At 51.0% G+C, this 22601-nt stretch overlaps 1 protein-coding gene across 1 annotated transcript in view; it reads left to right on the forward strand.

The window, feature by feature from the left end:
• SNTG2 (syntrophin gamma 2) overlaps positions 1 to 22601 on the forward strand; it is a 218106-nt gene that overhangs the window by 51239 nt on the left and 144266 nt on the right. The window contains exons 3-6 of the mRNA XM_035728728.1: positions 5949 to 6005; positions 6089 to 6146; positions 18535 to 18578; positions 18676 to 18717. Coding sequence (XP_035584621.1) covers positions 5949 to 6005; positions 6089 to 6146; positions 18535 to 18578; positions 18676 to 18717 — 201 coding nt within the window. The remainder of the gene's footprint in view (positions 1 to 5948; positions 6006 to 6088; positions 6147 to 18534; positions 18579 to 18675; positions 18718 to 22601) is intronic.

Here is a 22601-nt window from a genome sequence, read left to right on the forward strand (position 1 = left end):
GCAACACATATTTACTGGGTATACAATATAGATATTAAATTCTAGCAGACATTGATTAGCTTATCAGTCGGACCCCAAGACTTGGATGCTAAACCTACCGTGAACAGTCATTGCTGGCGTGCATGATTCTGTCCCCACTGCCAGGACATTTCTGAGTGTATTCTATACCCTAATTCACCAAAAACCCATGGCATGGTTATGCAGCAGGTGCATCTTGACCCCCACGTCACAGGCGACAGGGTTTAGGGCACGGGGTCAGCTCCTGCGTGTGCACGCGCCAGTCACACAGCCCGAGCCCGAGAGTGCCCGCCCTGCTCGCCAGGCCCGACATCATGGTCCATGCTCGCGTCAACATCCGTGAGCTTTGTGATTCGGCACCGGCCCTGCGGATGCACCCAGAGGGAGCTCGGTTCTCTGGGAATGGACGGCAGAGTCTGCACGGAACTCCATTCCTCCAGCTGCATCCACTTTTTGGGCTGCCTGTTCCAGAAGACACTGCTGGGCAGTGAATTTGAACCTGCTGAAAAATAACCCAAGTGTCAGTTAAGGACAGGTGTTCTTCTCGTCACAAAAGAGAGAAGGCAAAACTAAATTTAGTGGATTTTTAAAATCTGCCAGGGCAGCACCGGAGTTTCAAATCTGCAAACTCCTATTTCATTTATATTTCAATCCATAGCAACAGGACATTTTGAATGTTGAAAATCTGAGGATGTTCTAATTATCTTCTAAAGAAAGTGTGTGCTTTGTTGGGGGAAAGAACTAGCTTTTTCTCATGTTTCAGAGTTTTTGTTTAGATTGTTTTATTTTTATAATCCTCACTGTACATGTGACACATTACATTTTCCTTAATTGTGAGTTTATGCTTGTGGTTTGAATTAATGTGGTGGGAACATGCACACAGAGACAACATCGTAATAAATCTGCGCTGTATTCACTACTTTTAGCGACAGTGAATGTACTTGAGAGGGTTCCGTGTCCTCGTTTCACTGTTTCAGACATGAAGGTTCAGGAGTCTCTGAGCTCAACTCCCAGTTAGTGGCAGAGGTCAGGCAGGATCTCAGTCACTCCTCTGCTCACATGGGGCCCAGGGGACGCACCCAGGAGCCCCGCAGGAGGATGAGCCAGCGGAACGGCCGCCGCAGAGGAGGAGGGCTGCCAACCTGGCGCGAGCGGGGCGCTGGTGTCCGCCCGCACGCACAGCCTGGTTTGGCGTCTGCCTGACACCTTGGGAGGCAGTTCAGGGGCTGGGCGGGTAGAGGACACCCCGACTCTCTCCCGGGAGAGTTCCAGGAAGTCACATCCTCACAAGCGGACTTGACGACCGGTGCAGACGTTGACCTAAAATGGCCAGGTTTGCATCGCAGGTGTTCACCGTGCCTCTAGACACGAGAGGTTATGGGAGTGGGGCAGGGGAGAAGACGGCCCAGCGGACCTGCAAGCGGGGAGCGTCTTGAAGTAAAGATGAAAACCATGCGCGGAACCGGAATCTCCGTGTGTCGGACAAACAACACATTGGACACGAAAGTCGCAGTCTGGGAAACGCCTGAAGAACCCCATGTGAGCACAGACGGGAGACCCTGGGTCGGCGGGTGCTGAGCGCAGGCGAAGGGGGGACCCCTGGAAAGAGCAGCACCGCCACCGCCTCCGTGTGAGGCAGAACAGCCCATCTCACTGGTGGATGAAAGGTGCGCAGCCCTGGCTGCAGGAGCCTGGAGATTCTGGGAGGAGAGGGCGAACCCTGCAGTCTCTCCTCTGCTTTGCTATCAGGTGCTTGCTCTCCCCTCTCCCCTCTGTGTGTGTTGGGGTGGCTTCACTCTTGTCTTCCTCGTGGGCAGGTTTTGTCTGGCGAGCGTCACAGATCTATATACCGACTGGGCATCTAGATTAGTTCCAGGACATTTTGGCTCCGCATTCTATGCTTCTCATGTGCTGGCTTTTCAGCTTTTCCCCTATAAGTATGTTAGGTCGTGGCCCACACTCTGACGTTCCGGATATTTGTAGGTTGGCTTTGCCACACCCTGTAGACTTCACATCCAAGACCATGCCTGTTTCCACCTTCCCGCACGTATGTTTACACGCACCAGAAGATGCATTTTGGAATATTTATTTCCTAGGTCCTGGGTGTCACTTATCTTGGTAGAAAGAACAAAGAGTTGATCAGTTTTGAGCACAAAACCCATTCCCTAGAAACGGATCTGTGAAACTCTGTGAGGGGGCCACAGAGCGGCACGGATGGTCAGCTCAGCTTACAGTGCCTTCCAGAAAAATTGTCAGCCCCCGCCTTTTTTGCTGAAAAAAAGGCTTAAAGTTTTTAAAAAGTTAAAAAGTTTTAGAAAAAGGAATAAGGAGCATGTAAATTAAGATGTGGAAGAACATCTAGTAGTAGAGTGATTGGCGGTTGCCTGGCTGTTCCTTCAGCGATTCCTACAGATTGTTCAGGTATATCACAACAAATGAACTTAATAAAATCATTTTCAAAAATTAGGTTTATTTCTTACATAACAAGTACTGTGAGGACTATTAACAAACTGATATTTTAGTTTGGAGTAAAGAATTAAACTTGTCTTAAACTTCCCGAGACAGATGGATTTGTCTCACCTGCTGGGGTGCTGATAAATTCTGTGCTCAGCTTACACAACTCTGTTGTTGTTGTTTGTGATAAAATAGACATTATTACCACCTTTATCCACCTAAGTTTATATCCTTTCTCTAGTTCCTTTTTGCATCCTTGTCTTTGCTCCATGAATCAGGAGTCGGTAAATGTCAAAACATAGTTTGGGATTAAATGATAAAACAATATTTTCTTTAGGACCTTATCTCTTATGTTTGTGAAAAACACGGCTGGATTGGGTTGGAAGTGAGTTTATTGAATAGTTACTTTAGATTCCAAACTTCATTCTCCAGAAGTCTCATTATACATTTGATTGAATTCATAATTCGTTCCTCCGGTAAGTGAGAGCAGCCCCCAGACACCGAAGGGAAGCATGTTTATGGGGCAGGTGCGTCTCGCCGGAGGAGGTCCTCCGCTCAGGAGCACGGACTCTGTAGAGTGTGCTCGATGAAGAACAATGGGCTGGTTGAATTAGAAAATGCCTTGTGATGACATTAGCATCTGCATATGTTCACAGAACCGCTTTGGAAACTTCTCCCAGGACTTTAAGTCAATGTGTCCATCTCTCGCTTGGCTGTGAGGTCCTGAGACATTGGGACCCGAAGGAGGGGCCTGAGCCAGGCCGCCCTGTGGACTGTTTCATCACCATGAACCAATTTTTACAAATCTTGTTTTGAAAAACAAAATTCTTAAAAATGACAACGCCACCATCATTCTAGAGCCCTAGTAGTTTACGTGCTCTTCATTTGTGAGAACACGGACTGGCTGAACCTTCCTCCCGACGGTGAAATGCGAGATTCCTCCACGCTCCTTGAGGGAGTTGGAAGATTGGGAAGAAGAACTTTTCACTGAGAGACTCGCCATCCTGAGGTTTCTGTGAAACTTGGTGGTTTCCTGTAATTCCCTCGGCTGGCTCGTCTCTGTGGGCCCAGCTGCCCACACAGGGCAGGTCAGGTGCTCTCTCCCTGACAGTGCCCTCCTGCTGTGCCTTCTGCGGCATTACTCTGAGCGCACAGAGAGGGCTCTGGGGTCCCCTTCGTCCTGCTCCTATGGGGACAGCAACCCTGGTGTATGGGGCCCAGCCTGTGACTCCTCTAACCTCAGTTACCTCTAGGTATGGTCCCATGGGGATGGAACTTCAACATAGGGATTTGGGGAGACACAGTTCAGTCTGCGGCGACGTCCCATGGTAGGACACATAACCCTCATTTTCCAGATGTACAAATTCAGTTTTTGCAGAGGGTTATGTGACTGAGACACATTTGCTCGGAAAGGGAATTTTGACAGATTGCATCGAGCAAATATTTGAATAAATAGTACTCTGGCTTAATAACAGATAATTCCGTTCTGTTAACCAGGCATTAAAGGAGTTGATGACATAAAGTTTTCATCTTTCACCTGTTGGGAATTTGGGAATCTTAGTCCAGAGTTTTGGTGTGCGTTAACCCATTTTGCCACAGGTGATCCATTTTCTGATGTTTTCTTTGAATGATCCTCTTGAGATCTATGTGTGGATAAAATGACAGATTTATAATGTCATGTGACAAAGTCTGTCAAAACAGAAACACTCTTGTTTCTTTTCTCTGGTGTATATTTGCTTGCTCTCAGTGAGGTTCAAATGCTTCTATTAATGGGAAAAGTTGAAAAACATTATTGAATATTTTGACAAATTCCCTATAGTAGAGATTGTTGATTAGTGTGACATTGGATGACCCAATTTTCCAGTCTTCTTTTGCCCATTTCCTGGGAAAGCCTGAGATGCATTCTCGTGTCACCCCAAATACAGTAGGAACTCGGCGCTTATGGAATGAGTGAGAGCATGAATAAATGATACCCCTCTGCTTTGTTCACTAGTTCACGCTCCCCGAGATGCTGGCTGACTTGGGAGTCCGCTCTGGGAGTTTGTGGAGGGAAGCTCCCCACACGCAGGAGTGTGTCTTCCCGCCATGGGATTTAAATCACCTCTGCTCCTGCTGCCCTTTGTGTGGGAGTCGGGGGGGCGGGTTGCTGGTATTTCAGTACTTGGAAAGGACCCAGTAGGAGCCCCATGAGTCTGTCCCGGGCATGCACTGGGCCTGCTCCTCACCATCACTCACTCGGGTGCGGCTGGAGACAAGGAGAAAATGCGAGCCATCGCCGTCAAGTCGCGTCCCCGAACTGTGATTGCATAAACAGTCAACAGCTGTGAATTTTCCAGCCACAGGGAAGCTCAAAATATAAAATTTTCTATTAAAGTGTTACCTAATGGATGCCTATATGAGCACTTTAAAGGAGCTGTATTTGTTCCAATTTTTGGTTTCTTTACTTTGAGCTTATGGTGAATTCATTCCCAAGAATGGAGTCACACCTGAGTCACATCTGAGACGCGCTGCAGACCCCGGTGTCCTCCTCGGCCAGACAGTTCCCACTGGTCCGTTGCTGGCGGCAAGCAGGCCTTGCTCTCGTGTGGAAGCCCCTCGGGGCCCTGCTGACCTCGGCTTGTCCCTGGTTGCCCTGCTCTGCAAGCACACTCTTGAGCACCATTCAGGCTGAAAGCATCTATGCTGTCACTCAGAAAGGAGGTAGTGCAATTCATTCTTGATGTTCCCATGGAATCCTTCTGAGGCACAAACATGCTTGACCCTCTGCTTCCTCTGCCCCTGGGCCCGTTTCTCACCCTCAGCCACAGATCTGGTGCATCTGGTTTAGGATTGGTCACTTTAGACCAGCAGGATACGCACTGCTGATTTACTGGAGTGAGAGGTTTGGGGGCGTTGTTGGTTACGGGCACTGCTCGACTTCCAGCTTTTCATCACCACCGGCCCCGTGCTCAGAGGACAGGCAGATGCCCAGCACGCATGGTCAACACCGACTACTTAAAAATGGGCCTAAAAGTGGTTGGTCTGGGCAAGAGGGGCGGTGAGAGGGATCCAGGCTGGGGGTTGGTGGGAAGAACGGGTTTTGAAGGTGGGTTGAGTGTGGGTTGCTGCTTCTCTGGTCCCTTCCTGGGAGAGTGTGGGCCGTTTCTCACGGGCCTGTGGTCCTCTGACACGGAACGGGAAGGCAAGGCCAACGTGCAGGGATTGCCCGCGGATTTTAAATACGGCTGCAGTAGAGCCTGGTTTGTTGTTTGTTTGTTTTGCCTGTTTTTTTAATCAAGGCCTTTGTTCCTCTAGGTAATACCACAGACTGAGGATGTGAAATGGTGTCTTTGCTGAATTTAAGCAGTGTCTCCTTTGCAAATGTGTTTTAAACAGTTGCTTAAGTTTAAATTATGAATTTATATCTGCATTTTGCATTCGCTCTCTGATCATGCATTTTAACCTAAATTTGCTTTGTTTTCTAAAATTTTTTAAAGCACAGAACTGTTACGCTTCGCAGAGAGCCGGTTGGCGGCTTGGGCCTGAGTATAAAGGTATGAACGCATTCTTCCGTGTGACGTTCTTTCTGTGTGGGGGTCTGTGCAGACCCTGACCCCCCTCTCTGCCTGTCTTCCAGGGAGGCGCCGAGCACAGGGTCCCTGCCGTCATATCGAGGATATTCAGAGGCCACGCAGGTAATGCGGCCAGGATGTCCCAAGTACGCCTTGCGGCAGTTTGTGAGATAACATGTGTTTGAAAATGATGGAAATCAGTTGCTGTTCATTTACTTCATCGTTTAGCTGACATTTTATTTTTGCCTCATCTCTTCTCCCCCTGACACGACTGTGCCTAGTGCATTTCCACTAATGCTGCAAGCCCTTAAGAGAGGTACCGATTCCCTGTGTGGCCCATGGGAGCAGTGCTCTGGGGACACATGCCGAGGCTGGGACACTGGGTGTTTGCAGCGGGGTGACAGCAGAGGAGACCTGCCCCCACCGCTGGCCGTCAGCGGTGCCCCTGGAGGTCTGTGGTGAAAATCGCATCCTGCCCTCCAGGAGCGGTTCGGCAGGGAGGCCGGGATGGCTGGACCGCTGGGGCCTCGGGAGGGATGGTCACACCACAGCTGCCGCTGACTGAGGTCACTGTGTGCAGAAGCGGAAAAGGGACGTGGGACATCTGGTCACCTCCAGTGTTGGGGGTTGTTGTTCATAAGCTGGGAGATCTTTCTAATAAGATCACTTTAATGGATGGCACAGACCAGCTCGGCTTCTTAGTGGGACCCCTACCCTGTCTGTAGGAGCCTGGTCCCTGCAGCTCAGGGACCACGTCCCCTGCCTGGTGTGGGAGCCAGGGGATGCGCAGCCGGTGTGCAGGGGAACTGACTCCTGTCCCCGAGCCGGGGTTGGACAGGACGTGGGAAGGGGCCGTTTCGGGTCCCTGACCCTGAAAACAGGGGTAAGGGTGTGGTGACCCACCGCGGACTGGTAGCCCACACGTTAGAATCGTTCCTGTGTGGGTGAAGAGTGGAGAATAAGCTCACGCTTTTACTCAGTACACTCATACGATTCACCCCATCTGGCCAGACCACAGCCCGAGGTCAGAGCACACGGCAGCCCAGCGATTGCTGGGAGAAGTGGTGCAGGCCTGGGACCCCACGCTGCGTGCTCTGGAGGTGTGCGTGCACAGGGGCGGTGGTGACGGATCAGTGGCTGGAGTTCTGTTTACGAGGAGTGTGAATTTCTGCACACCAACTTTGACTCACTGGTGCAGAGAAGAAAGATTTGAATCACCACATTTGCATCTGCAGAAAGACTCATTTTCACCAAAAGGACATTGAGGAATCTGCTCAACAATACACATTTTTCCCCTTGTTGAACAAAGTTGCAAACCAGCCTTTGAAGTTTGCAGCAGATGGGATTCTGTTTACTCAGAGACTGAAGCAAATGAGCCTGTAAAGGCACCACGCTCGTCCTGGCCGGGCAGCGGGGCCTCCAAGGAGACCAGGTTATGAGGCGAAGCCAGAGCATGAGACTCCTGAGTCTGCTCTTCCTGGTGACATAAAAGAGTTTCAGTTTTGTAAGAAAATACAGTTTTACTAAAACTATAAATGGCAGAACAGAGCCGCACTGCTCTCTGCATCAAATGGTCATTCTTGTTGACATTTTTAAAGCATCTCCAAACAAACCTTCCACGGCACTGAAGTGTTTCTCTTGTCCATACCCGAGGATCTCTGTGGGGCTGAGATGCTTTGCAGAGCACAGTTCTCCAGTGCCTTTAAAGCGAGAATCGGCCAGGTGGAAAGAAATCAGTTCGTTCCTGAATTAGGGTGTCTGGTTACTTCTGCGCCATGGGACCCAGCTGCTTGGCTGGCTGGTAATTGAAGGAGGCTGGCCCAGAGGTATTTGTTTCTGTAATCTTGTGAACATTCACAGTTATTTTGCATTAGTGGGGTTTTTGACTTATGGATATGAATGTAAGTGTCAGAAAAGAACAACAACAAGGAAGTAAGATTAACCAGCAGATAAAAAGCAGAAAGGGATTTCATGCTTAATTTGGAGAGAAGACCTCCTATATCTGTGGAGCGATGAACGGGTCACTGTGGCCACGTGTGGACAGCTCCTTTGAGAAACCAAGCTGCAGTTTTAAGAAAGACACCAAGTCACCCGAATGCATCTCATCCGCTGTGAGCTGGGGGCTCCCTGGGGGACCTGGGACCCAGTGGATTCCCAGACTTCTTACCAGTCCTGGAGCCAGAACACACTGAGGTTTCCCTCTTGAGCCGAGATTTCCGCCTGCGCTGGTGGGAGTTTCACGAGGGATGCAAGCCCAGCTGGTCTCAGAACAGAGCTGTCCTGTCTTCTCAGGCTGCCTCTGTCTCTAGTGTTGGTGGCCTGCAAACTGAGAGCCAGGGCCCTGTCCCCACCCCGTGGCCACCTATCCCTCTGCTCCATCGGCCCCACCAGCTCAGGCCACTCTTGGACGCGATGGCTGGTGTCCCCCACCCTGCTGCTGCCAGGGTCTGCCTGCCATCCAGAACCCTCGCTTCCCTTTTCCACCGACTGCATGTTCCACACCCTAAGCGCTTTGAGAGTCAGCATAAACTGCTCAGTGACCTGGGAGCTTGAGAGACCGGGGGCTTGGCCTGGTGTAGTTCACCTCTTCTGAGTACGGCACAGGGTGGGTGTCTCATGGGCAGGGAGGCTCTGGCTGCTGTGAATCCATGCAGAGTTGCCATTGCATCTGGTGCCTGGTGCAAGCGGTGTGGGGCCTCCATGTGCTGGAGCCCCAGGGACACAGCGTGGCCGCCATCACATGTCATCAAAGACTGGTACCCAGTCCAGCAACTTGATGAGTCATGATTTGCTCATGGAGACCAGAGACTCCGGGTGAGCAGTGGGAAGTGGGGATACTGACTGCCCCTGGGGAGATGGCCAGCACCCTCCATAGCTTGGATACCCTCCCTGTCCCCAGAATAAAGGCCTAGATGTTGAGGGATTCTCTGCAGCTTCAGTCTCTTACCATGGGAACGTGACATCTACCTGGCTTTGCATTCAGGAACCAGGGGGCTATAAACTGGAAGGTCAAAGGGGAAATTGGGTTGTCCACTCATTCATCTGCGAATTTTGTGCAACCATATTCAGCAGATAACCTCTTTGGAAGAGGCACTGTTCTGGGCATTCAGTGGTGAGACTGCCATCACAGACAATTGGAGAAGGTGGTGACCACCACTGTTTACGAGACTAAACCGTGTGGGGGTGGACGTGAGGGGGATTGTGTGACATGGTCAGGGGAAGTCGGCCCTCGGTGGGAGCATTCTGCACACACACAAGAGGACGCACAGCAGCTGGGGGCAGGGAGAAGCCAGGGGCCAGGCTTTCAGGGCTCCGAAGCCCCTGCAAGGAGCCTGGGTTGTATCTGTGAGTGAGAGCGTGGTTTGAGGACTTCCCAAACGTGGGGTGGTAAGATCTGTTTTCCATTAACAAGCAATCACCAGGCTGTGATAGGAAGTGGCCGCGCTAGCGGCTCGGGGATGTGGACACCGGCCACCAGACTCTCCTGTGCTTTGAAGGGGGCCCCCAGGCGCGGTTTTACTGAGACACCACAGGACTCCTGCTGGAGTCCCTGAATGTTTACCTTCAGCTGCATCCAGTGGCATTTGGTAAAATGACACAGTGGGTATTGGTCAGGTGAATGCTGGAAATGAGGGTGGGGGTGGGGATCCGCACTCTGTGGCAGGTGCAGGCTTACTGGGTCCGGTTACCTGTGTGAAGCTCAGGGCAATAAGTAGGAGAAGCATCTGAGTTCATGGGTGATGTCCCAAGGACGCAATGTCCACGGAGAACAGGAACAGCTGACCACCTGGGCTGTGAAAGGAGTGGGGGCCTGAGCGGGCTGCAGAGGCACAGAGGGAGGCCACGGGCTGGGCTCTGATTCTTCCGCAACGGTTTTTCCACCTCCAGCAAGCACCTGAAGTCCCTCCAGGGCTTGCACGCAGGACACAGCCAGAGGTTCTGCCAGCATGCTTCAGGTACTGTCCCTCCCCGGCTCCATGGAGAGCCCCCGGCCAACCCCAGTGCACCGTGGCCTCGAGCCAGGCTGAGGCATGCGCCTCCAGTTAGGTACCCATACCTAATATAACATAAATTTAAGCTAATGCTTTCTGTGCCCAGGCACGAATTCTAGGACCTTTTAGGACCCTATTGGCTAGGGACTCTTGTGGCCACCCTATTGTACAGTGAGAACACTGAGGCACAGATACACGGCAGAGATGGTCCTCAGACACACGGCCAGCAAACAGCAAAACCGGCCCGTCTCTGAGGTCCTCGTTAAGTATTGCCCTGGTAAGTTAGCATCATGAAAATCTGGATTTACGTTCAGGTAGGGGTGTGTTTGGCTGCGAAGTAACCTAAATGTACAGCAGTCTAAAGGAATGCGGATCTGTTGTTCTCACTCAACGAGAAGTCAGCTGTCCAGGCCCCAGCTTCTCCCTGTCCTTCCCCGGAGCCATCCTTAGCAACTAGGGCTTCTTCTCGAGCTACCTGTTTCACGTTTGCAAAATGGCACCTGCATTTTAAGATGTAGGGCAGAAGAGAAATGGGGGAGGCCACCCCTAGGAAGGGGCATCTTTTCATTCAAAAAGGCCTTCAAGCATCTTTTCCACCTCAGTAACTGGAACTGGACCTCAAATCCACCCCCAGAAAGGCCGAGGGAATGAGCATGCCCCATGTTGTTGGGACAGCTCTTTCCAGCCTGGGTTTAGGGCAGGGCAGGACCTCCTTTCACTAGGAGGAGACCCACCCTCTGCCGAAACAGTACAAGCAGATGCGCCTGTCATGGGAGAGGTGGCTTGGGGGGCCTGGGCAAGCATGGGGGGCCCTCACTTGCACTTTGTCAGCAACTGTGCCTTCAGCAGCTTCATTTCCTTGGAGACAAAGGATCTCATGTGTCCATTAGCTCTGCTTTTCAAAACCTCGACTAATCCTTATTTTGGGGCACACCATTGGATGCTTTTTCTTAATACTTACGACCAGTTCTTCACGTTGTGATGACAAAGTCTCTGCTTGGCCCTTACCTTTTCTAGCTGTGTCCCACTTTCTCGTGCTGCTTCTCTTTTGTTCTTCTGTTAATTAAGCTCGTGACTGGCTTCCCAACCTGTGTGCTTGCTTCTGTGCCACGCATGGAAGTGGCACCTGCCAGGGAGCCCTTTCTTGCTGGTGCACGAGGTCTGGGAGCCAGGGGCACAAGGACGTGGTGACAAGTAGAGAAGCAGGTGTGGCAGCTGTCGGAACGTTTACGTAGTGAGCTGGAAAACACTTCCTTTTACAGGCTCCAAGTTTACACTGAAATTTTTCCTAATTTACTGTATTTTATGCATAAATTTCCTAAAATATGTGGTTTTAACTAAATGAGTTTTTACTCCATTTCTTAATAATTAATGAACCATAAATGGTTACCAACTAGAAAAAAAAAACCTCAGAAATAATGTAGTAAAATTATCCTTACTAAAACTAGAAAACTCCAGCATTTCATACCAGTCCACCCTCTGGATATAGCAGAGACTAGTCAGTGAGCCCTTGTTCCTCCAGGCTCTTGTTTATTTCAGTGTCTCCCAAATATGCATCTGAGATGATGCTGCATTTACTTTGTGAAGAAATGTCTAAAATGTATACAGGAAATGCCTATATACTTGTGGGCTTTGTTTTTTTTAATAATACGAAGGAATATAGGGGTCAAAGGAAATAGTGAAGAACTTAGACCCAGGACACGTAGGGCCCAGTGCCACCTTTCTGCCCATCTGCGTATGGTCCCCCTCTGTCTGGTCCCTCCACCCCTCTCTTCCAACTTTCTCTATCTCCTAAATACATACTGGATGCCTGTTTCCTTTCCAGTCCCCAGGGACACGGAGACGGGATGCACAGGACCTTTGCCTGGAGGAGAACCGCAGACCAGTCCCTGAATGCATGCAAGTTGCCGTGTTTGTGTGAATGTGCGTGTGCACATGTGGATGCCTACATCGGAGCCTGTCCTATGTATCATGTGTACACTGTATGTGTGAGCGTGGACAGAACATGTACATAACCAACAAGAGATTAAGCGTCATAGGTGAAGGTTAATTACCTCTTAAGGTGTGTAGAGCAGATGTGCTGTTGCCAGTAAACAGGATAAGCTGCCCTCAGGTCTGTCTGAGGATGTAATTAAATTTCACGACCCTGGGGCTTTGTGGGTGGTGGACTTTGGATGGCCTTTCAGAAGAGCCAGCCCTGGAGCCTTGAAGCGTATTCCCGAGGAGCTCACTTGTCCTGGTTGGGCTTCACTTTCCTTGCTGTGAAGTCATCAGTGTGGAGATCTTGCCTGTCTCTGGAAGTCAAGCTTCTCTCAGCGGGCACACTGATATTTCACACGGCAGCGGGAAGCTGGACCAGCTGGGTCCTTGGGTGACCACTGAGGCCGTGGGGGGCATCACAGCCCCCCTGGGTGGGTGCTGTGACTGGGCCTTCACTCCCTCTTCTCTTCAGGTGGGTGCCACAGCTCTGGGGAGCTACACTCTGAGCAGCGGCCTCTGCCTCCACAATGCTGATGGTCAGGGCCCCTCACTGGTTTCTCAGAATCCAGGGGTGCACAGAGCTTGTTCCTGGCATCCCCACCTCGTGCAGCTCAAGCGGATCCTGTTGATTCTGCCAGTGAGGAGAGTGGTATTTAGTAGGTGGGGAAGTCTTTCTAGGTCTTGGCAACACCTGGGAGGCGAGAGGGGCCCCACAGAACTTGCTCAGTGCATGTGGCATTCCCCTCACAGCCTAGTGAAGAGGCGCACCGTGCTGTGTTGTGTGCCTTGAGCCCAGCCAGCCCACTGTGTGGGATGAGATCGGTCTCAGACATGAGCTCCCTGCTTCCACCAGGTGTTGAGTGTACCTGCCCAGGCCCACCTGCTGAGGATTCGCAAGTGCAGGCTCATCAGGGTGGCTCCCGGGGTGCTGGCAATGTGATCACCCCGAGTCTCACTTAAAGCCCTGAAGTGGCCAAGGCAGTAGGATTTGGCCCCTTCCATAAAGGTTACTACAAAGATGTCAACAGAGCCTTTCAATGTGGCGCTCACACTGAGAACACACGTGTGTTGCGTGTGTCCACATCCTTTGAACTTAATACTTAACGCTCTGTGTGGCAGCTCTAGAAATTTCCCGTGAACCTCTCCACTCAGAAAACCGTAAATGCTCAGGTGGACATCCAGCCCTTCGAGTGTTGCTGGCCATGGTCACCCGCTGACCCACAGGTCTCCTGAGGCGCACGCCCACCTGCAGAAGCTCCACCTTGCCTGGCTTCCCTGCACCCTCTCGGGATGCGGACCCCCCCGCTTGCCTCCAGTGCTCTGTCACAAACAGGGTCCCCATGAAGGGCGTGTCTTGAGTCACACACGTACCTTCTTAATGATATTTACGTTTTTAAAAAGCAAAAGGAACATCGTAAGCTTCTCTGATTCAGTTGTTGATCGCAGAAACTTCTGGACATGCCCCAGTCTCTGGCCTTCAAGGGGCCGAGCTCCGCAGTTGCAGCGTTGTCCTTATCAGACCTCCTCCAGTGTCTGAGCCGTGTGGGGTGCATCTGTGCGTCTCCTGGACTCCTGATTTCTATTTTACTTTTTAAAAAATTATTTATTAGAGAGAAAGTGAGCATGAGCAGGGGGAGGGGCAGAGGGAGAGAGAGAGAGAATCTCAAGCAGACTCCCCACTGAGAGAGTAGGCCGACATGGGCTTGATCTCAAAACCCTGAGATCATGACCTGAGCTGAAATCAAGAGTGAGATGCTTAACCCACTGAGCCACCGAGGCACCCCTCTGTTTTGCTTTAGTATTCTCACTTGTATTTAGCATCTTGCTGCCATGAACATGTCATCACAATATAGGACTGGTGATTGATTTATTTCATGTCCATGATATTTCATCAATTTAACAAATGCATGTTACAGCTTTTCCCGTCTGACCCCTGTTCCATTTGACAGAACTCCTGTATGTGTAGCCCATGTTGAGGTCTTTGCAACCCCTGCCGTCTTGCGTGCCCTGGTAAGTGCACAACAGGTACGAGGAGAGCAGAGGGCCAGCCTCAGGGAGTGGATGGAAGGGTCTGAGCTGCCTTTTTGTGGACTTGAACATTTCACAGCACAGCGTCCTTGGGATGTCGCTGCTCAGACCTGGGGACCTGTGTCCTGGGTTCTGGTGTTGCTGCCCGCAGAGCTCCTCACCTTCCTGTCTGTTCAGTAGAAGAGTGTAGAATGTAGAAGGTACAATGCGGCTAGACATGCAGGCCCGTGCCCACACAGATAGAGGAGTCCCTTCCCCTAACTCTTCCTGGGGGTCTGTGAATCTTGGTAGACTCCTTCTCTTTGAGATGGGTTAACCTGGACCTGACTGGATTTGTGTAGATGTAGCCTGAGAAAGTCCTCTCACCTTGGGGTGGGTGAGTGTGGAACTGGATTTAGCCAAACCTACCTCCCCCTGCTTCTGTAACAAACCACGTTCTACTCTTCATCTCCAGTGAGCAGGCTGTACAAGGGAGAGGGTCCCGGGGTCCAGTCGCGGGCCTCGTTAGAGCTGGAGCAAATTGAATGAAGAGTATTTCAACATTCCTTCTTCTTTATTGTAGACGAATCAGTGAAAGGCATGTTTTTATAGCCATCAAAATAAACAACTTGAAACAGACAATAAAAAAGAACTTCAGTGCTGAAGAGAAAGGCTGAAACTTCAGACGTGCTGGTGGATCCCAGGCTCTGAAGGATGGGTGGAACATGACTCCTGTGTGGGGAGAGTCTTCATCTTCAGCAGCCCATGGCAGAGAGCTCGACCGAAGCAGAGCAGGGGACTGGAGGCTGCCGGCACTCCTGCTTCTGAAGGTCGCTGCGTGTGAAGATCAAGGGAAGCAGGTTTGCACCAAGGACCCAGTTGGCTGGGCTGCAGCACGTGACCCAGCGCGTCCCCCGGTGCATCCCCCAGCGTGTCCCCCATGGCACTGTCTGCCCCAGAGGCACCGGCCTGGGACCTGCTGGGCCATCACTCCTTACATTCTGCCAATTCCATTGACTGTGTCAGCTTCCGCTGCTAAGGGCCGTCTTAGAAGATGCAGATACATTTTTATTTACTTCAAAATCTCTGAAATCCCTTAAATTACTTCAAGAACTTAGGTGTTCCCATTGTCAAAAGCACATCTCCCTGGGGCACCTAGGAAGGAGGGGAGAGGTCCTCTGTGAACACTTTCGTGGACTGACATTCAGCCATTGCAGCCCTTGCAGCCCTTGCAGGCCTTCGAGGCAGGTGCACTCAGTCTCCCTTGTGCCCACGGAATAATGGCGTCTGGGAGAATCTACACAGTGAACAAGGGTGCTGTTTTGGAAATGAGCTCACTGTGGTGCACAGACACTGCCAAGCGCTGCTGGGACTGCACTCAGACCCGAGGACCGTAGTTCTGTGGGGCCCATCTTCTGACTGGCTACTGCAGACACCACCGGTTTGCCTCTACCTGATGTGAAGTATCAGGTGAAACACGTATGACCACATCATGAGGTCGCCGCGCACATGGCTCACGGACTTGCATGCGCTTGGACCAGGCATCTTGTAGGGCTCAGGGTGTGGAACTGAGGTTGGTGATCATGAGCTTTTAGGGCTTCCTTGGTGAGCATCAGGGCTGGTGCGTGTCCCATACCTGCAGAGATGGTGGAGACTGTGTGGGTGGTGGCCTCTCCTTCTGCATCTCACCTGCCTCACAGCATTGGGAGGATACGTAAGCAAGGCTGCCCTTGAAGTCTGGGCTGAACACGGCGCCAAGAATCACGTGGAGCCCCAGTGCTGATGTGAGCCTGTGCTTTAGGCAGAATTGCCGAGAATGGGGGATGTCCTGGATGTGGGCTTGTTTTCAGAAAGTTAGACCAAGACCACAGAAGATGATGAATCTCTCTCTGATAATTCTGGTTTTGCAGAGCCTTGGGTGGGTTCTTCTTGAGATATCAGTCTCAAAAAGGTATCAAATGACTGATTATTTTTAACAGATCCCTAACACTATCACATTTTTGTTATTGCTTAATTTTAATAGAAAAAACTTTTACTTTTGTCCTTTTCTTTCTCACAAAAGCAAAGACAAGAATATTTGTTTAAGTACCTGAGCAGAGGTCAGTCTCAAAAACCATAGGTCCGCTCTGCAAAGGAGCAGTGACTTGAGGTGGGCGGTGCACGGCAGGGACGGGGCCATAGACTGTAGGGAAGGGCAGGGGCTGTGCAGCGTCTTCAGGGAGGCCTGACCGCAAACTGGCCACCGCCTGAGGCTTTTCCTTGGTCAGCGTCCTGCGGAAAGGAGCAAGACAGAGACCCCTGAGAGCTGGCAGAGGGCTTCCTGTGCGAGCACTGCCACGTGTTGCACAGAGAGGAAGTCAGTTTGATCACACTGTGAGACTATGGCCCCAGGAAGAGTCAAGCGGATGGCTCAGTTATAAGGCTGATCCCCACAGCCAGAGAGGGGCTGGTTCTACCGCCAGGGAGGGGCTGGTCCCATGGCTGGAGAGTGGGTGGTCCTATGGCCAGAGAGCTGAGAACTGGGGGTTCGGACGGGTCAGGTGGGGCTGGGAGTCAGTGGGTTCTAGGCACAGACATGTCAAAGAGATAGATCATATATACACTTGAAACAATTACATGTCCATATACAAATATGTGAATATTTATTGAGTAGATTTGTGTAATTTTGCAAATAAGAACCTCATTATTCAAACTTAAGACTTTGTATCTGAATGTCTGGAAACAAAAAAAAAATATATTTTCAGATAGTGTTGAACTTGTCACTGCCTGAGTTCACTGTTCATATAGATGAAATTTTCCCAGAAAGACTCGGGATAAGTGTCCTTCACTGACATTGACTGAATGACAAGTATGTGTAGGTCACTAAGGGAGGGTTTGAGAGGGGTAGCCCAGCTCTGAAGGATGCACGATAGCAGTGAAATTAAGTCCCTTCCTGTGACGTGGTGTCTAGGGCCTCACACCGTGACCCATGACCACCTGTCCTTAGCACTCGCTCCCTTGCCCGTCTGGCCTCACCCCGTCCCACACGACTGAGCCTGGTGTGGACCCCCCTTGTTTCTGTTCAGCTTCAGGGCAGAACTGTGTCTGTGTTCTAGGTTTTTCCGAGGTCCTGCACGATTAAATCCTGCACCTGGGGTTCACCAGACCATCTGCACCTCTCGTGCATGTCAGAGCTATATGTGGATGTGGGTGCTACCGTGCATAATTTTACAAAATATTTGTACAGTCAGTAGTCAATAATCCTTCTGTTGCCTTGTGTGGATTTTCACCTGATAGACTTGGAGCCCCTTCCACCAGCATTGTCCTGTTCCCTGCCCCCAGCTCAGAGCTGGACAGCGTTCGGAAAAACAAAGTGTGGGGAGAGCGGAGAGAGACAGGTCACACTGCCGGGTCATGCGGGCTTTCTGGGCAAAGTTGCCATGTAAATGAGAGCGTTGCTAATTACCTAAATTCAGTACCATTACATTTAGTCAAATAAAGGCTGTACTGTATTTTCAAAAAAGTTTAATATTTGTCAATGACCAGAAATAATATAACAGTTAGCATTAAATGCCTTCAGGGAACATGGAGAATTGCAGTGTTAAAAGAATAGCTTATTATTTGGTCTCCAATATTTAACCAAAGACTAAAAAATTGAAACAAATTCATAGGAAGGTGGGAGGTCGAGATGCTTTGCATTTTGGGCAGATGTGCTCGTCTACTGGAAGCCACTGTCCCCGCCTCTGAGGACTGGAGGGGCAGTGGAGACGGTGCCGTGAGCCTCTGTCGGGCTCCCCAGGGCATGTCCCCATCTGTGTTCTCCACACCGTCTCCGTAATTACAACTGTCTGTGTAAATTTGTTCCCGAGAAAGTGCGGAAATGCTGAACAGCTTTTGGGATTCCTGTTCCATTGTCTGTGCCGACTTAATGAAAACCGGGAATCAGACTTTACACATAAGGTGGTGAAATTCTTCATGAGGAGGAGGTGACATTCGTGTTCCATATTAAACAACACTTACATGTCTGCGAAGTAACTCTCTTAATGTGCTTGAGATTGGCTGGCTGTTCAGCTTGATGGGTGGGGTGCCTGCTGCTTGGCTGCTGACATTTTCCCACACCTACACAGGCCCATGCACCTGCGTGTGCAACCATGCAGTCCACACATCCATGCACGCCCAAGTGCACTCACATTTGAACGCCCCATGCACACCGACACAGTGCTCACACGCACATGTTCACACATATTCACCAATATGAGTGCACACACGCTCACCCACACACATGTACGACACATTCTCACCCATACATGCACGTGTGCATACACTCCTGGGCACACACATTCCCCACACATGTGCACACTCATGCATGCATGTTCCCATGCACACATTCACCCACAGACTTGCACACATGCATGTTCCCACTCATGCATGCGCATGTGCCCACACACAAGCCATTCCAGTTGCTGCTGACACTAAGCTTGGACAAGCGCCCTAACAAAGCATGACATCCCTGAATGTTTCTTAACACTTGTATCCCTTTTGCAACCCTGCAGCTGACCAGACAGGGATGTTGTTCGTAGGAGATGCCGTGCTGCAGGTCAGTATTGCAAACGTTAGCCCTTGGCTCTGTTGTTTACTTTACACTTCTAGTGACCAATATCATCCTCAAACTTTTCAATTTGTTGTCTTTTCAGGTTAATGGCATTAATGTAGAAGATGCAACCCATGAAGAAGTGGTGAGTGTGCCTCATTTTGTAACTTTTGTTCTGCTTGTTGTATATTCTTTTGCTGTGATTACTTTCCTCTGTAAATCATATTTCACTGAGTTTATTTGTGAACTGGAAAGAACGCTAGAAAAGACTAAGCAGGTGCCGTGCTGGAGGCCCTGTGAGATGCCCGTGTGTGGGGAGGTGCATCATGGACACTACGACGGGCCTTCACAGGCTGTGCAGAGGGGGTGGCACCGCTCCCATTCTAACCGGGAGGACTGAGCGTCGGGCAGTGCGGACGCTGCCTGGCCGGTGGTGAGACGTGTCTGTCAGGTGTCCCCTTGCTGGTTTGCTCTCACACGCTCGTGTGTAACGTGGGCAGACACCTTGCAGGATGTCTCGTGATGCACACGCCTGGTGATACCTGGGACGAGGGCTCATAAGCATGCGTTTGCCCTGGACTTCCTTCTGTGGAGAAGGACTCTGTCCAGGTCAGGTCAGACCGCAGGATACAAGGAAGGACGGAATAGACACACTGCGGGATGCTGGGCACAGAGAAGCTCTGATGTCCGTGCACAGGGTGTGGCTGACGCCAGGACAGCACCAAGGAGCGGTGGGGTCAAGGTCGTGCACAGGGTGTGGCTGACGCCAGGACAGCACCAAGGAGCGGTGGGGTCAAGGTCGTGCACAGGGTGTGGCTGACGCCAGGACAGCACCAAGGAGCGGTGGGGTCAAGGTCGTGCACAGGGTGTGGCTGACGCCAGGACAGCACCAAGGAGCGGTGGGGTCAAGGTCGTGCACAGGGTGTGGCTGACGCCAGGACAGCACCAAGGAGCGGTGGGGTCAAGGTCGTGCACAGGGTGTGGCTGACGCCAGGACAGCACCAAGGAGCGGTGGGGTCAAGGTCGTGCACAGGGTGTGGCTGACGCCAGGGCAGCACCAAGGAGCGGTGGGGTCAAGGTCGTGCACAGGGTGTGGCTGACGCCAGGGCAGCACCAAGGGGCGGTGGGGTCAAGGCCGTGCACAGGGTGTGGCTGACGCCAGGGCAGCACCAAGGAGCGGTGGGGTCAAGGCCGTGCACAGGGTGTGGCTGACGCCAGGACAGCACCAAGGGGCGGTGGGGTCAAGGCCGTGGGTGCTGTCGATGAAGGAGGGTGACGTCGATGAGGGAGGGTGACGGGGACAGCCACGGGGGCAGCTCGGTGCAGCAGTGGCACCTGGGAGGGCGGGGGCGAGACCGGGAGGAACGACTGGTCCCTGAGGCACTGGTGCGGACGCCTCTCAGAGGGAATTTATTCTGAGGATTACAGGGTTCCCGGCACACTTTCAGTCTGTGAACATCCCCTGAAGGGTCGGCGTGTGGACATCCCTGCCTCAGGGTTTGTTTTTTCCAGGAAACCAACCATTAGCTCCAGGTGAGGGCAGACAGCCGCTTTCCTGGAAATTCCCCCGAGATGAAGCACACTGAGCTTCCAGGACACCTGCTCACAGTCCGTCTTGTTTGCTCGCCCGCAAAGAACCCGTATGCACCCCCACCTCTTCCTGTGGGGCCCATGCACGGCCCCCTATCTGCGCCGGGCCTGGAGAAGGCACTCACAGTCGGCATAAACACGTACTGGCTCTCGAGGGATGCACAGTTTGGGGTGTATGTGCACGTGCATGGAGTGTTTCCAACTGTCCATGTTCTAAGCTGCACGTCTGTGTTTTCTCTGCAGCTTTGCTTTCTTAGGGTGAAGGAAGACATGACTCAGAGGGCCCCGTGCACCCTGCCCCAGCCCAGAGAAAGCACACAGTGTTCACCCAAAGGCTCATCCTTGAGTGAATGATGGGCAAACCTTGTAAACAGAGCTATTCCAGTATTTGGTACAAATATACCTTTAAATCAAATTATTAAATGATATGTCTAGATTCTTATGTGACAGAACAGATGTGGTTTTAGCACTACTACTGAGATAGATTCCATTTTTCAGATTCATAAAGTTCATAAAAATATTAAGTTTGTGAAGGCTTCATAAATCACATAGCCTCACACCCTCATTTGTCAGAGTAAATCTTAGCTTCAGTTAATTCTAAAAGGAAGAATGTCAGCGCTGCTTGAACACAAAGGATCCACAAAATGAATCTTCCTCATGCACATACCGTCCCAAGCTTCAGAATAGTTTTGCTACATGACAGGGACAGAAATCTGCTTATTTCCATGTAATACATATGTGAGGATAAGCCTACAGCTTCCCTCTGTTTAATACACTTGGGTTTTTCTCCACATTGGTATCTGCTGTTAGAGTAGCCGCAACAGGGAGCAGACAGTCCGTGGGCAAGTTTGTGTCTTGGGCAAATTCTAAGACACGTCACCCGAGACAAAGGGAAGTCACTGAGTCTGACGTGCACGGGGAGGAGCAGGGCCCGGGGCAGGTCTGCAGGTGGGGCTCACGGGCGGGCTAGGCTGAGTGGGCTGGGCTGACAGGACCTCGGAGTGGCCCACCTGACGGATTTCATTTTCCCTGCAGTATGGTCAGAACTTTTAAAAAGACCTTTCAGATATGAGAGCATCATGGTAGAAAGTTACTTCTAGTCTGATGTAGCAGACTGAGTTCTTTTTTTTTTTTTTTAGGTTTTATTTATTTATTTGGCAGAGAGATAGAAAGAGAGAACAAGTAGGCAGAGCGGCAGGCAGTGGGAGAGGGAGAAGCAGGCTTCCCGCCGAGCAGGGAGCCTGATGCGGGGCTCGATCCCAGGACCCCGGGACCATGACCTGAGCCGAAGGGAGACGCTTAACGACTGAGCCACCCAGGCGGCCTGCAGACTGAGTTCTTAGGTACTATGAACACATTGGTGAGAACGGCCCTGATCAGTAAAAATTCATGAGCCTCCTAGTTGAGTCAAAATCAGTCCTTTTTCACACGTTTCCATATGCATCCAGCCTCAGTAAGGCCTCAGGGGAGAAATAAAATCAGTCACGTGTGTTAAACACAGAACAGAAGATGGTGTGGAGCTCAGAGCAGCTGTGTGTCCCAGGCTGTGCCCACCCACAGGAGCACCACCACTCACCCGGTCCCTCTCCACGGTTCACTCCATCTGTTAGAAGGGGGGCTTGCTCAAGACGTCCATGGACAGATGAATGGATAAAGAAGAGGTGGTATATATACACGATGGAATATGCAGCCATCAAAAGGAATGAGTTCTTGCCATTTACAACGATGTGGATGGAACGGGAGGGTGTTATGCTGAGTGAAATAAGTCAATCAGAGAAAGACATGTATCATATGACCTCACTGATATGAGGAATTCTTAATCTCAGGAAACAAACCGAGGGTTGCTGGAGTGGTGGGGGGTTGGAGGGATGGGGTGGCTGGGTGATAGACATTGGCGAGGGTATGTGCTACGGTGAGCGCTGTGAATTGTGCAAGACTGTTGAATCACAGATCTGTACTTCTGAAACAAATAATGCAACATATGTTAAGAAAAAAAAGAAGAAGAAGATAGCAGGAGGGGAAGAATGAAGGGGAGTAAGTCGGAGGGGGAGACGAACCATGAGAGACGACGGACTCTGAAAAACAAACTGAGGGTTCTAGAGGGGAGGGGGGTAGGGGGATGGGTTAGCCTGGTGATGGGTATTAAGGAGGGCAAGTTCTGCGTGGAGCACTGGGTGTTATGCACAAACAATGAATCATGGAACACTGCATCAAAAACTAATGATGTAATGTATGGTGATTAACATAATAAAAAAAAGAAGGGGGCTCGCTTTCCCTAGGCCATTCTCACTTGACAAATATTTATGGAACGTCTCTTATGCTGGAACTAAGGGCATCGAATCGTGCATAAGCCAGGCCTTGCCCTCAAGGGTGAGTGTGGTCTGATAGGGAGCAACGCGCTGCGTTCACATTGGAGGAGAGCCACCCGATCCTTCCTCT

Source organism: Zalophus californianus, chromosome 8, assembly GCF_009762305.2.
Source record: "Zalophus californianus isolate mZalCal1 chromosome 8, mZalCal1.pri.v2, whole genome shotgun sequence".
Taxonomy (NCBI): domain Eukaryota; kingdom Metazoa; phylum Chordata; class Mammalia; order Carnivora; family Otariidae; genus Zalophus; species Zalophus californianus.